This window comes from Barbus barbus (assembly GCF_936440315.1).
Source record: "Barbus barbus genome assembly, chromosome: 36".
NCBI lineage: Eukaryota > Metazoa > Chordata > Actinopteri > Cypriniformes > Cyprinidae > Barbus > Barbus barbus.
The window spans coordinates 13,237,787-13,251,099 of NC_136714.1; the positions used below are offsets into that span (position 1 = coordinate 13,237,787).

Genomic DNA, 13,313 nt, shown 5'->3' on the forward strand with positions numbered 1-13,313 from the left:
CAGCAGCATAAAATGGTTTATTTCGCCCTCTTTTGGCAGCGACTTGAACTTTTTCATATTGTGAGACACCAGACTCTTTTAACTTCGTTCTTTAACCTCCAGATAAACACTGAAGCACTGGATGTTCTGCAGATAAACATAAACAAGTGTGAGATAAACTGTCTGACACACAAATTGGATTTTGGTCTCTTGTTGTTTTTCACAGGCATCAGAAGACCAATACAAAACACAAAAACCCTCACATGCATCTTTGCAGTTTAATTGTATATCAATTTACAATTCACCGCACATGAGATTGCTGTATGTCCACATTCATATGGACAATCTGTGTCTGAATCCATGGCACACACATTAAACAAAGGCAACTTGTGCTGTGATAGGTGTTTCAATCGAACACAAAGTGAAAATGATCCTTGTTGATAATGACGTTATGAAATTCATGAAAAAAACAAGGTTCTTTATGTGGTGCAGATGGATAAAGACAAACACAAACCTGGTTGTGGCATTGATTAAAACATGAACAATTGCCTAAGACATCTCAAGCTAATGTGCACAGTCATGCTGACGATAACAGGAATGTCTTGCACTTAAACTAAGACTTAGCAATGCATGTAGTGTATTTCCAAAAGATATTGCTCCAAAATTCATTAATGCTACTAAATGCTGTAACATAACGAGGCATAACAACCTTTCAACTCCTCCAACATCATTAACAACTCATCCCTTTATATGAGCGCACACGTTTGTCTCACATCAACATTTCAGCAACAAACTCACTGTCTTTATACCCAAAAGCATTCAAAACATTTAAAAATGAGTGCAAAATGTATGTGTCCTGTGTAATTGGATACATTGCATTTTGAAACCATGGACATTCTGACATTCTCTAATAAAACAAAAAAACTAATTTTAAAGGGAAAAAAACTGATCTGAAATGTTACTCAGATGTAAATGTGCTGAAATGTCAACATGGCTCATAACCATAGCACTAAGTCCAAGCGTCAGTTGATTTAGTAATAGAAAGCAGTAGATAAACCGACAAATCTGGCCGTGTATCACTGTATCAAAAACAGTCATGGATTCAAAAACCACTCAGAGTCTGAGTCTCCAGCCAAAATGGACGAGTACAGCACATTTATAAACAGAGGCCATCAATCTCCCTCCGTTCCTGAATATGATAGAGTAGTTACAGCTGACGCCCTTGTCGAGTGGGTTATACGACCAGTCATACCACGAGAAAGAGTGCATGGGTCAAGAATCATTCAGCCCAATGAGTAGTGCAAGCTTTTCCAAAACGCACTGGAGTGTACTGGAAAATATCAATCATCTACATATTCAAAAAGCACCAAGGGGAAAAACAATAAAAAAAAATGAACAATCCACAGTTCAAAACATGCAAATACATAAAATGAATTGACACTGGTTGACATTGTAATTAAAACCACGATCTGTGGCATTTGTTAAAGGCACCTAGTGTTAAACTGATCGAGCATCCCATAAGAAAAGAATAAGTTCTAGTATTTCTGGTGGCTTTTAACTTTATCAACAAGCTTGTGTTCATCATTTAAAGATTTGAGAATTCTGAAGGCACTATCTGTATCAGAAATGTCCCTTAATACCTTGCATATCCAGCAAATATTTTTGGCATGTGAACAAACACAGTTTCATGTGCTTGAAAGTGCCAAACAATTTGTGGTAGTAGTAAAACATGACTTGAAGTGTACACAAAACCAAATTGCTCGAAAAAGTAAAAGAAATATATTAATCTTAAAAGCACAGTATATGAGGTTGCTGCATTTTTGGTGTACATGCATGCTTCAGTGATAGCTGCAAACTGCTCCTCCAGACCCCCTGCTCCTCTAACAGAGACTGGATTGTTCTTTCACACTTCCTCGTAGAAGGCCATTTGATTCATGTAGGCTGAATTTCTCTGCAACAGACAGACCCGGCAGAATAAGAACACTGTTACAGTCTTTTGGGAAATGCAAACTATTTCATGATGTTGGAAAATATGACCCTATCTGCTGACTAAATTCTATTAAACATTCATGCAATTTGACAGTAAAGATCCACTTTGTGGGCAAATTTCTAAACTATTAACATATAATAAATAAATATTAAAATAAATAAATCATTCAAATCCTTATTTTTAACCAATAAATGCAGCCTTTCAAAAACCTTACTGACCCCCAAACTGTATTTAATATATCAGTAATGTCAGCAAGATTTTTATATTTTTGAAAGAAGTCTCTTAAAGGGGTTATATGATGCGATTTCAAGTTTTCCTTTCGCTTTGGAGTGTTACAAGCTGTTTGTGCATTAATAAGATCCCTGAAGTTGCAAAGACTAAAGTCTCAAAACAAAAGAGATATTCTTTATAAAAGTTAACTTGACCACACCCCCCTAAAACGACTCATTCAAACACGCCCCCGCATGTCTACATCACGGTGTGGGAAGATTTGCAAAACACCGCCCAAATGTATACGCAAAGAAAGAGGGCTGAACTATTATTCTCGCTGTAGTATTGTTGCTGCCGCTGGCTCCATGTCCTGTAGACGCTGTGTGTTTCGTTGTGAAAGCGAAAGTACTTTGTTTGGCCTTCCAAAAGAGGACACAACTAGAAATCAGTGGTTAAGTTGTATTTACAACACTGTTCCAGAACAGTTCAACCCACATATTAGAGTGTGTGCAGCGCATTATACAGAGGTCTATTTCCTGAATTCAGAAGAGTAGCCTACAATGCTGGCTTGCACAAAGACTGTTTCTATAAAGTGGGGCAATTCCAACTTTGCAAGGACAGTCTGGCGCTTCTGACTCACAGCCTGTAAGTACATTTCTGCTACTCAAACGCGAGTTGTGAGCAGTGTAGAGTAGTGCTTGTTGTTTGTCGTTTCTCCGATCACAAATGCAGACATGGTAATGTTTACGCGGCATGATGCAACGTGATGCGTAAAAAGACAGTATAAGTCATTATAATCAGTAATTATGTCCCCACTGGATGCAACAAATGCCTCGTTTACAATGGGTCGTTGCGCCGGGACACGGCATCACAATACAGTAAGGGGCGTAACATTTCCATCTCACACTTGAGGTATTCGGCCAATCACAACGCACTGGATAGCTGGCCAATCAGACCACGCCTCGCTTCTCAGAACGATGAGCTTTGTAAAAATCGACGCGTTTCAGAGCGGAGCATAGAGGAGTAACAATAATGTACAGTATGTGGAAAATAATGTGTTTTTTTAACCTTAAACCGCACAAACACATTTTTTTGCAAAGTCATATGATCCCTTTAATGCTCACCAAGGCTACAAATGAAGTAAAAACATTGCATAATATTACGATACAAATGTTTTTTTTATTTTAATATATATTAAATTGTAGTTTATTTCTATGATAGCAAACTGAATTTTCATCATTATTACTCCAGTCTTTAGTGTCGCATGATCCTTCAAAAATCATTCTAATATGCTAATTTAGGGCTCATTTCTTATTTTTATTTTATTTGTTAAAAACAATATTTTTTTTCATGATTGTCTAATAAATAAAATGACAAAAGAGCAACAATTATTTGAAATATATATTTTTTTTACATTATAAAAGTCTTTACTTCACTTCTAAAACATTTAATTCACCCCTGCTGAATAAATCTTCCTGACCCCAAACTTCTGAATGGTTGGTTTAGCTATTTTAGTTATTACTGCAGGAACTTCAACCCCAAAATGTTTGATATATTACTCAACCATGTATCACAGCCTATTTTCCAATAAATTAGTTGCAGTGAGCGTTATGTTCATTATGAGTGTTTCTTACATTGCTGTGGGGAATATAAGGAGGTTCAGCGTAACTCCTGAGACTGTAGAGTCCAGCCTGTTGCTGCTCTTCCAACTTCAAGGATTCAATCTCTGATTTGAGCTCCTTCAGCTGGTCTTGAAGATGTTTGCTCTTCTCCATGTACTCTAGCCTGACACACGCACACACAAGAAGACAGCAGCATATATGTAGCTTCAGTTTTCAATAGTTCTTCAGACAGAATGTGATCAAGTGCGTACCGTTCTCTCTCAATCTCCATGGAAAGTCTTTTCATATCCGAGTCCTTGAAGTCCATTCTGATGGAGCTGTTCATGTCTACAGTCGTATCTGGACTCTCTGGCCCAGTGGGTGGAGGAGGGCTGGAGTATGCTGCTATTAACTGAGTGCATGACACAAATTACAAGTTTTTGAAGCATACTAAGCATGATAAACAGCAGAATACTTCTCTAACATGTCATAGCAGCATTACAGGGTATGTTGATTTGGTGATCTCCAGGAGTTTCTGCTTTGCCCTCCGTTCTGCATCTTTAGCCTCGTTCAGATCCTGTTTCAGGTGGTCTGCCTCCTTCAATCTGAACCGCAAAATACAAGACAAGAATTGAACTTCTCTAATTAAATGTCTCTGTTATACTTGATTCTGGTTGGAAAAAAAAAAAAAATCACAGCACTGAGTATCGCAAAGTTTAATCGCAACATATAATCATTGCAGTTAATAGTGCTCATCGTCTGTTTGATTACGTGTAATTTGTAACTAACTGCATGATTCTTACTGTACATTTCTGCCATAGTCACCACTAATAACCTACTCCTAAATATATTGTAGAAACGTATTTTCTGTAAAGCTGCTTTACAACGATTGGTATCGTGAAAGCACTATACAAATAAACTTGAATTGAATTGAAGTATTTTGATATAATTACAGCATTTTTTTGTGTGTAAAACTTTTTAAATGAAGAAAAACTGAGTGTAATATTAATATTAAAAACTATATTAAAAAGAGAAAACAACTCACTGCTCCTAATTTCTGTTTACTTGAATAATTAAAACTTGAAACTTGAAGTAACGTGTAATTAAGAGAACTGAATATTTACACTGTTGGCCAAAGATTTGTAATAACTAAGAATTTTAACTGTTTTTTTTTTATGTTATTTATTCCTGTGATGGTAAAGTTGAATTTTCAGCAGGCATTACTCCCGTCTTTGGTGTTTCATTATTCTTCAGAAATCATTCTAATATGCTGATTTGGTGCTCAAGAAAAATTTCTTATTATTAATGGCTCTTATGATCAATGCTGCAAACTATTTTTGCTGCTTAATATTTTTGTGGAAACCATGATAATTTATTTAAGGACTCCTTGATGAATAGAAAGTTAATTGAACAACATTTATCTGAAATATAATATCTTTGTAACATTCTAAACATCTTTACTGTCACTTCTGATCAATTTAATGTTTCCTTGCTGAATACAAGTTTAAATTTCTTTTGTTTATTGTACATACTTCAAATAGTTGAACGGCAGTGTATCCTGATTTCCATACACATTATTAAGCAGCAAAAACTAATTTCAACATTAATTTAAAAAAAAAGTTTCCTGAGCACAAAATCAGCATATTAACGATTTCTGAAGTATTATGTGACACTAAAGACTTGAGTAATGGCTGCTAAAAATTCAGCTGTCATCACAGAAATAATTTACATTTCAAAATACATTATATTTTTGATCAAATAATTGCAGCCTCGGAGAGCATTATAAAAAAATCTCAATATTCCAAGGTTTGGCCAGTGTATATTAATATTCAACTATTTAACTAAGAAGTGTTATCATGAGTTCTGTAACATGATCATTTTGCTGTGAAATTAGTATCCAGAATCTTCACTGGTACTGGTATCAACTACTGACAACCCTACTGGCCCACCTCCTCTCCGACTGCTCAACAAGCTTAACCGCCAGTTGTTCTGCTTCTCTCATCTTCTGCTCCATCAGTCTCTTCTCCTCTTTGGTTTTGAGGGCTGTGACCTCCAGCCTCTGCCTATCCTGTTCTGCTTCAGCTGCTTTGTGGGCCAGTAGTTTGGCCTCCTCCTCTGCGATCTGGGCTTTCTCTGCAAGAAGGTCAGCTGTCTCCTCGGAGCGCAGCTGCAGAAAGGGAGACAGATAAGAAAGGCTTACCGGATCAGTCTCAGGGAGTCTCAGAGCATGGATGGAATTCTAATGGGAGTCCAGGACAATGGTCTGGACCTTAATAGCCCTGCAGTTCATCTCAAATTTACGTCTGGGCTATGAGGACATATATTACAAGCTGGCGGGGAACAGAAAGTAAACTATTTGGCATCACTCAATTTCAAGCTTGGCAAAACCCTCACTAGAGCTTCATTGGCCATTCGAGCCTCGTCCTGTAGCTGGAACAGGCGACGCTCCATGTCTTCTTTTGCTCGCTCCGCTTCCCCCCTCATCTGCTTCTCCCGTGCAAGAATCTGACGCTCAACCTAAACACACACATAAGACAAAGGGAGATATCTTGCACAAGATAATACAAGATGACACTGAATACATTTTTAAAAATCTGATTAATTCATGTACATTTTTTTCAAAGACATTGCTTATGGTCTACAAAGCTGCATTTATTTGGTCAATAATACAGTAAAAAAGTTAGCTGTAATAATATTTCACAATATTAAAATAACTTTTCCATTTGTAAATTAATTTATTTCTTTGGTGGCAAAGGTGAATTTTCAACAGTCACAGAGTTATATGATCCTTTAGAAATCATTGTAATATGCCAATTTGATGCTCAAGAAAGATTTCTTACTACTTTTCTCAATTTTGAAAACAGCTGTGCTGCCTAATATTTGTTTGGAAATATTATTATATTTTATATTAGATTTTCTTTGAAGAACAGCATTAATTGAAAGAGAAATATTGAAAACATTTCAGTTGTCTTTACGGTCACTTTTGATCAATCGAATGCATCCTTGCTGATTGAAAATATTAATTTCTATTATATTAAATTCATAATAGAATTTAAATGAAAGTTTTCTATTATTATTAAAAATGTACTGACCCCAAACTTTTTAATGATAGTGTACTTTACTCTGCCCATACTGAAGCTAAACCTTTAAGTTAGTATATATTGCCTCAGTGCTGTTGTAATTTTTACAAGTGTACTGTTCATTATATTTAATGAATACTCAATTAGCATAATAACATTTCATGAATAATTCAAGAGAACAAATCACAAGAAATGTAACACCACAAAGCTGTATCATAAATGAACAAGGTTAATGACAATAAACATTAAACTAATGAAGTGAAAAATTATAGACCTTTTTCTTGGCCTTCTCCTCTTTGGCCTGCGCCTTCATCTGTTGGACCTCTATGGAATCCACCTTCCTCCTCCTCATGAACAGGTCGTGGTTTCCAATACACAGCTGTAAGATCTAATTTATATAAAAGACATTACCAACTATTTTGAAACACTTTATTACAGAAACCCTTATAAAAGTAACTCACCAGTTTGTTAACTCTGAGCTGAGAGGAGTAGAATTTAAAAACTTCCTTTTTCTTGTCCAATGGTTTGATAGTAAACTGAGAAGAGACACATACAATATATTTAAGCAATTCTGAATTAACTAATTAGGCTGTATTAGCAATTATTGTCATTTAATGTTTTGTGTTTTATTGTAAGGTGTCCTTGTGTGTCATGTAAGGCGCCTATAAATAAAATGTAAATTAAATTAAATGAAAAATAATATTTTTGGTGAAGAATTTCCTCTCAACCTCTTTCTCGCTGTACGAGATGTTTCGGATTCCACTCCAGGGGAAGGATTTGTTGGGGCTGAGCTTGTTGTTGGGGCTGTAGATGTGAAGACCCTGAGCATCAACTCCAAGAAGAAGCTCTGTGTCCCTCTTATTCTGCTGTGAGATTTAGTAGAGATTTAATTCATCATTTATAATTCATCAACTATAATTTGGTGGTAACTACACACAAGATACATTAAAATATACCAAGAGAAATGCAATCATTCCAACTGATCTCAATTTTGAATAGCAATAAACACATTGGGATCCAAAAGTCTGAGACAACCAGATGCTTTTATTTTGCATTTAATAAATTTGATTAAATACATAAATATTTTTAAATAATTATTCTTTTTTAAAGTTTCAAAATACCAAAGGAAGTGTGGACCGCATTGTAAATTGAGTTTGGCTGAGGTTAGCTTTCTCCCAACCAGTGAACAATAAAGAAATATTTTAAGAAATAAAAATAGAGACTTACTGTAATAGAAAAGTAACTAACTCCATACATCTCTAGATCCTGTGCTATTTTTAGATACTCCATCTCAGCCTCATCCCTACAAACACAAAACAAATGCAGTGTGTCTTCTATATCCAGGCAATTTACATGGACACCACAGGATATGCACAGTCTTACCTTGTGATATTTCTGTGTTCAGCGTACCAAGCTGTTATCTTCTCTTCCCACATGTCTGGTGTCATCTGGTACTGCATCAGCACCTGGACAATAAAGAACAGAAATCAAACACACAAGTCATGTTAATGAATGCAAATGCTGGTGATTGATAAATGAACCCATTCTCAGGTGGTACAGCCATTACTCACTCTTTTGGGCAAGAGTTCATCTTGAGCTAAAAAACCTAGCTTGTGAAAGTTTGGATCATAGTCCCCATACTGCAGAAAGGAAGACAAACAGGAAATATTTAATCGGCACTATATAATTAGATGCATCCTTTGATTGAAAACTGATATGGAGCCCTACCTTGGCTTGAACAGCATATGACGCCAAAAGAACAGAGGCTTCTGGAGAGCAAAATATCTCCTCATCTAGTATCTGCTTTTTGACCTTGGTAAAGAAACAGGAAGAGTTTTAATTTCAACTTTAGGAGACCGTTTCTCAAAGAAAACAAGATAAATCATTGCAAACCCCAAAAAGAGGTTTCTGAAGAGCGGTAAAGACCATCATGGACAGATATCATGCCAGATTCACAAGAACAACTCCCACATACTTGTAAGAAGAAGAGGTGCTGAGTAATTTCCTGAACGAGCTCATCCTCGACTTTCTCAGGAAAGAATTTGGCGAGAAAATGAAATGTTATCGGAGAGTCCTTTGGAACTTCTTGATCCAAAACCTAGATGGATTTAAAAATCCAACAAACTTGTCAGAGTAGTTACTATATAAAGCTCTCAGTACCAGCTCTGCACTACCGTTACATCTCACCCGTTTATCAGGCTTCAACCAGGCATAAGTGTCTTTCACTGTGTATCGAAGGCCAAAGAACCACGTTTCCCTCAAACCAATGGTCCGGCACACCAGGTCAAACAAATCTTTCCCTTTCCATTTGACCTATAAGACACAGATAAACATAAAAACATGATAATACAGGCAGACATGCCAGACAGAAACCAAAACACACAGTTTTGTATGTTCATATATGTTTACCTCACAACTGAACTCCATTTCAGCATCCATGGTGCTGACTTTGACTTTAAAAGTCTTTGGTTGCTTCTTTTTTAGACCCAAAATCGACATTGTGACTTCTTAAGTACCTGAAAACAAAGAATTACTGTGAAATTCGAGTAGCCTATGTTTTACACAAGTAAACATTTATTCATAAAAATAGTTGTACAGCTGAGGAAATAATATGACTCTACAAAATAAAAATAAATAAAGGCAGAACAATTCAGAGTTATAAGTAAATATTTATAAAAATATAGATATTTTAAAGTATATAAAATAATTAATTAAACACCACCTCATTTGCATTATCATTAGAGCAGCATTGTATCTAAGTGCTACTTTCACAATTCACTTGGCAGATGCATGGAGTCGGACGACCACAGGTAGGTCGCATACACGTTCTAATCATTTTCAAGAAAAATATGATCAGTTTTCATCTTTTTCTGAGTTATACACAGTCTGCCATGTTATAGCGAGCAAGCAAGAAGTATACGACTTAATAAAGCTTGAATTTCTTTCTTTAAACCTAACATGAAACATTGAGGTAGCTAGCGTATATTTTCTCCGTTAGCAGCGGCGAAATGTCACATTAAACTGTAAAGAACATATTTCAGAATATAGTTCTTAAAGATTTAGGAATGGAACCAGCTAAATATCACTCAATTACCTTGAATAGGTTATGTGCTGAAACAGGCCCGATCCACGGCGAGGAGTTTCTAGTCTCTCCGCTAAACCACAACAATGCAAACCGAATTTGGTTTGCTCCCCTACATGGAAATCATTATAAAGCAGTCGAAAAGTGTTTAAAAGTCTTTGAAAGCGTCCATTTTCTTATTAAACCATCAGCTGGGCGGTTGTGGAATATAAATCTGATGTTTTCTTGGGTAGAATGTGTTGGAAAGGGAGTTTGGGATACTTTGTTGTTGATTTTCTTTGCCGCCCTCTACTGGAAAGACGATGAAAAAACAATTTAAGGATTTTTTTAGTAATGCAGATTTATATGCACACTCTCAATGACATATGAGCGACTAATGTTTAAGTACATTTTTAAAATGTAGTTTAATAAGTTAGTTTAACGTGTAATGTTTTATTGGACATTTTATGTACATATGTGACATGAGTTCAAATCAAAATCAAATCACTTTTATTGTCACATCACCACAGCACACGTGCCTTGGTGAGTGACAGTGCAGCAACAATTTATAAACATTACTATACATACTTACAGACTTATACAGATGACAATGTGTAATGTACATATACTCAGTACACACAGTGTACTATTAGACATACATACAGTTATCGATACACACATTCTACATTATGTACACATATACACACAATAATATGCGAAGATGCAGCAGATTATATATAAACTGGATACGCAAAATGTCATGGATGTGCATTGGATGGTATCCGGTGCTGTCAAAAAGATTGTTGTATTAGTGCAGTAATGTACTGGTAGTCCAGTTTGAACTGTATGGAATTAAAGTGCAGTGCGCATACTGTAAGGTGGGAGTATGTTGTAGGTGTATTAGTTCTGACTGTTCATTAGCCTGATAGCCTGAGGAAAAAAGCTATCCCTCAGTCGGCTAGTGCGGGATCGGATGCTGCGGAGACATCTTCCTGAGGGCAGCAGAGAGAGCAGTCTGTGGGACGGGTGGCGGGAGTCACTGATGATCCTCCGGGCTTTCCTTATACACCGCCTGGCATAGATGTCCTGGAGGGAAGGAAGCTCACCTCCAACAATGTAACGGGCAGTTCGCACGACCCTTTGCAGAGCTTTGCGGTTGCCAGCAGTGCTGTTTCCAAACCAGGCGGTGATGCAGCCTGTCAGGATGCTCTCCACAGTGCAGGTGTAGAATGATCTGAGGATGCTGGGGTTCATTCCAAACTTCCTCAGCCATCTCAGGAAGAAGAGGCGTTGGTGTGTCTTCTTCAGCACTGCATCTGTGTGAGCGGACCATGTGAGATCCTCAGTGATGTGAACTGTAAGGCTCCACCCATCTGGTCCAAGGAAGGTATCCAATGGTGGATGAAGGGTTCCTGCGTGTTCGGTCTTTCCAAGTGTTGCAAAGTTCTTCAATTTAAGTTAAACTCTAATCTGACTCCATTTTATTATTTAATCTGACTCCATGTTCTGGGGTCGACAATATAATTGGCCCGGTGGCCCGGACGTAGCTACTTTTAAAACCGTCAGGGCCACCAGATCGCTCCAACCACTAGCCCGGTGGGGCCAGTAAAAATAATGCCTCGATTAAAAAAAAAAAAAGTCTAATTTCACATTAATTACCTGTGGTTCTGTGTTTTGATTTCTGTTAAATCGTCTCGGTAACCACCGCTAGCAGGTTACGTGATCCCGACAGCCTTCCCAGCAAGCAATTTTGTGTCTAATAGACGTCTAATAGCCGTCAAAACACAGCCCAGACGTCTAGGCTAAAACGAGGCTAATTTTGGGCTGTCAGTGAAAATCTAATAGACGTCTAACCATAGCCCAAGAATAGACTAGTCATCAATTACACTACATATACATGTAATAGACAACAAAAGGAGGCATAAGGATTCTTTTCACTCAAATATAACAGGTTCTCATAAATTAAAATCCATCCAAACTACTTGAACATAAAGGGATTTATTAAGAACAATTATAATAACAACTTAGACAACATTCAAACATAAAAACGAACAAATAAAATATTGCAAAATATGTAAAACAACTTAAGATACAAAAATTTTTAATTAATTGTTAGCTTTATAGCCATAACCCCCACCCCCTGCTCTCCCTGGTGCCTGTTTAAAATGACCAGAAATTGCATTTTTTATTTCCCATTCAGTCGCCAATGGAAAGTTGGTCATCACTGTGTCTGCCAAATGAGAAATAGAAAACAATTATTGCTCAAGAAAAGCATTGTGGACAATCATTTTTAAAGGGGTCATATAATGGTACATGCACTTTTACAAGTTGATTGTAGTTAAATGTGTGTTGGCAGTGCCTGTACACAACCATCATAAAATGATAGATATCCATCCAGTGTTTTTTTTTTTTATCTTCTTGTATGTTTACCCCTCTCTGAAATCAAGCTGTTCGATTACAGTATTTTTAATTATCATTCTAATGAAGGTGAAAACAGATTTTATTTTCATTTCTTTAGTTCTTCCCTTATTTTTAAAGGGATAGTTCACTTTGAAATTAAATTTTGGTATGTTTTAGTTTACCTTAAGGGCATCCAAGATGTAGGTGTCTTTGTTTCCGCAGTAGTTTCAATTTTGATATTTTTAGGTCAAACCGTTCTTGTCTGTCAGTCATATAATGCAGGTCTATATGGTCACCACCTGAAAGAGCATGCACAGAGAAGTCCAAATTAAACAATGACACCTACATCTTGGATGCCATTAAGGTAAGCTAAAACATACCAAAATTTTATTTCAAAGTGAACTATATATCATTCTTTATCACTTACTCGTATAACTCTAATGAAGTTATAGGGGTAGTTCACTTAAAAAAAAAAACTAAAAAAGCATGTAATCATTTACTCCCTTTCACTTGGTTCCAAACCTGTATGGTTTTCTTCTTTGGAACACACACAAAAAATATATTTTGAAGAATGTTGGTAACAAGACATTTAATGGTAGTCATTGACAAGTGTACTGTATATTCAATTGCTGTAGCCTACCTTGTTGACTGATTGCTGGATAATTTGCAATAAACAGTGTCTTTAAATCAAATAAAGTGGATTGCATCACTCCACTTCTGAGGTTTTCACACTGGCTATCTGTCTGTCTAGTATCAAAATACTACAGCTGGTTATTAAATTAATTAACATTTTAAGGCCAAAGTAAATGTCTAATCTTCTGATGCATTATGAACCATCCAGAGCAGACCTCTCAGGTGATCTGGGACAGTAGCCAGCTACTTTTATATCCCCAAAGTCAAAACAAAACATGGAGAAGCAGCATTCAGTTTTTATGCACCATATATCTGAAACAAATTCACTGGAAACTGAATGTATGCTGCATATTTTAATT

General features: G+C 36.4%; 2 protein-coding genes and 1 long non-coding RNA gene across 4 annotated transcripts in view; 1 reads left to right on the forward strand and 2 right to left on the reverse strand.

The window, feature by feature from the left end:
• Nucleotides 1-10,232, reverse strand: LOC306856329 (merlin-like). 2 transcript variants are annotated; one of them, XM_079395555.1, is made up of 17 exons: nt 9,955-10,232; nt 9,270-9,376; nt 9,048-9,173; nt 8,836-8,958; nt 8,589-8,672; nt 8,432-8,500; nt 8,244-8,326; nt 8,088-8,163; nt 7,589-7,726; nt 7,322-7,396; nt 7,135-7,239; nt 6,175-6,297; nt 5,730-5,947; nt 4,283-4,385; nt 4,053-4,192; nt 3,814-3,964; nt 1-1,930 (listed from the first exon to the last, which is right to left on the reverse strand). In XM_079395555.1, the coding sequence occupies exons 2-17, from the start codon at nt 9,357-9,359 to the stop codon at nt 1,883-1,885; spliced, it is 1,752 nt and encodes a 583-aa protein (XP_079251681.1). In that variant the 5' UTR covers nt 9,360-9,376; nt 9,955-10,232; the 3' UTR covers nt 1-1,882. The 2 variants fall into 2 exon arrangements, with proteins under 2 accessions (XP_079251681.1, XP_079251680.1); XM_079395554.1 differs by having other exon boundaries at nt 7,135-7,248.
• LOC306856332 (methyltransferase-like protein 27) overlaps nt 9,637-13,313 on the forward strand; it is an 18,725-nt gene continuing 15,048 nt past the window's right edge. Inside the window, exon 1 of the mRNA XM_079395561.1 lies at nt 9,637-9,670. The gene's annotated coding sequence lies outside the window, so the exon portion shown is untranslated. The remainder of the gene's footprint in view (nt 9,671-13,313) is intronic.
• The window catches only part of LOC306856340, a 5,321-nt gene continuing 3,909 nt past the window's right edge, over nt 11,902-13,313 (reverse strand). Inside the window, exons 2-3 of the long non-coding RNA XR_013783007.1 lie at nt 12,504-12,620; nt 11,902-12,151 (exon numbers count right to left, since the gene is read on the reverse strand). This is a non-coding gene — a long non-coding RNA (uncharacterized lncRNA). The remainder of the gene's footprint in view (nt 12,152-12,503; nt 12,621-13,313) is intronic.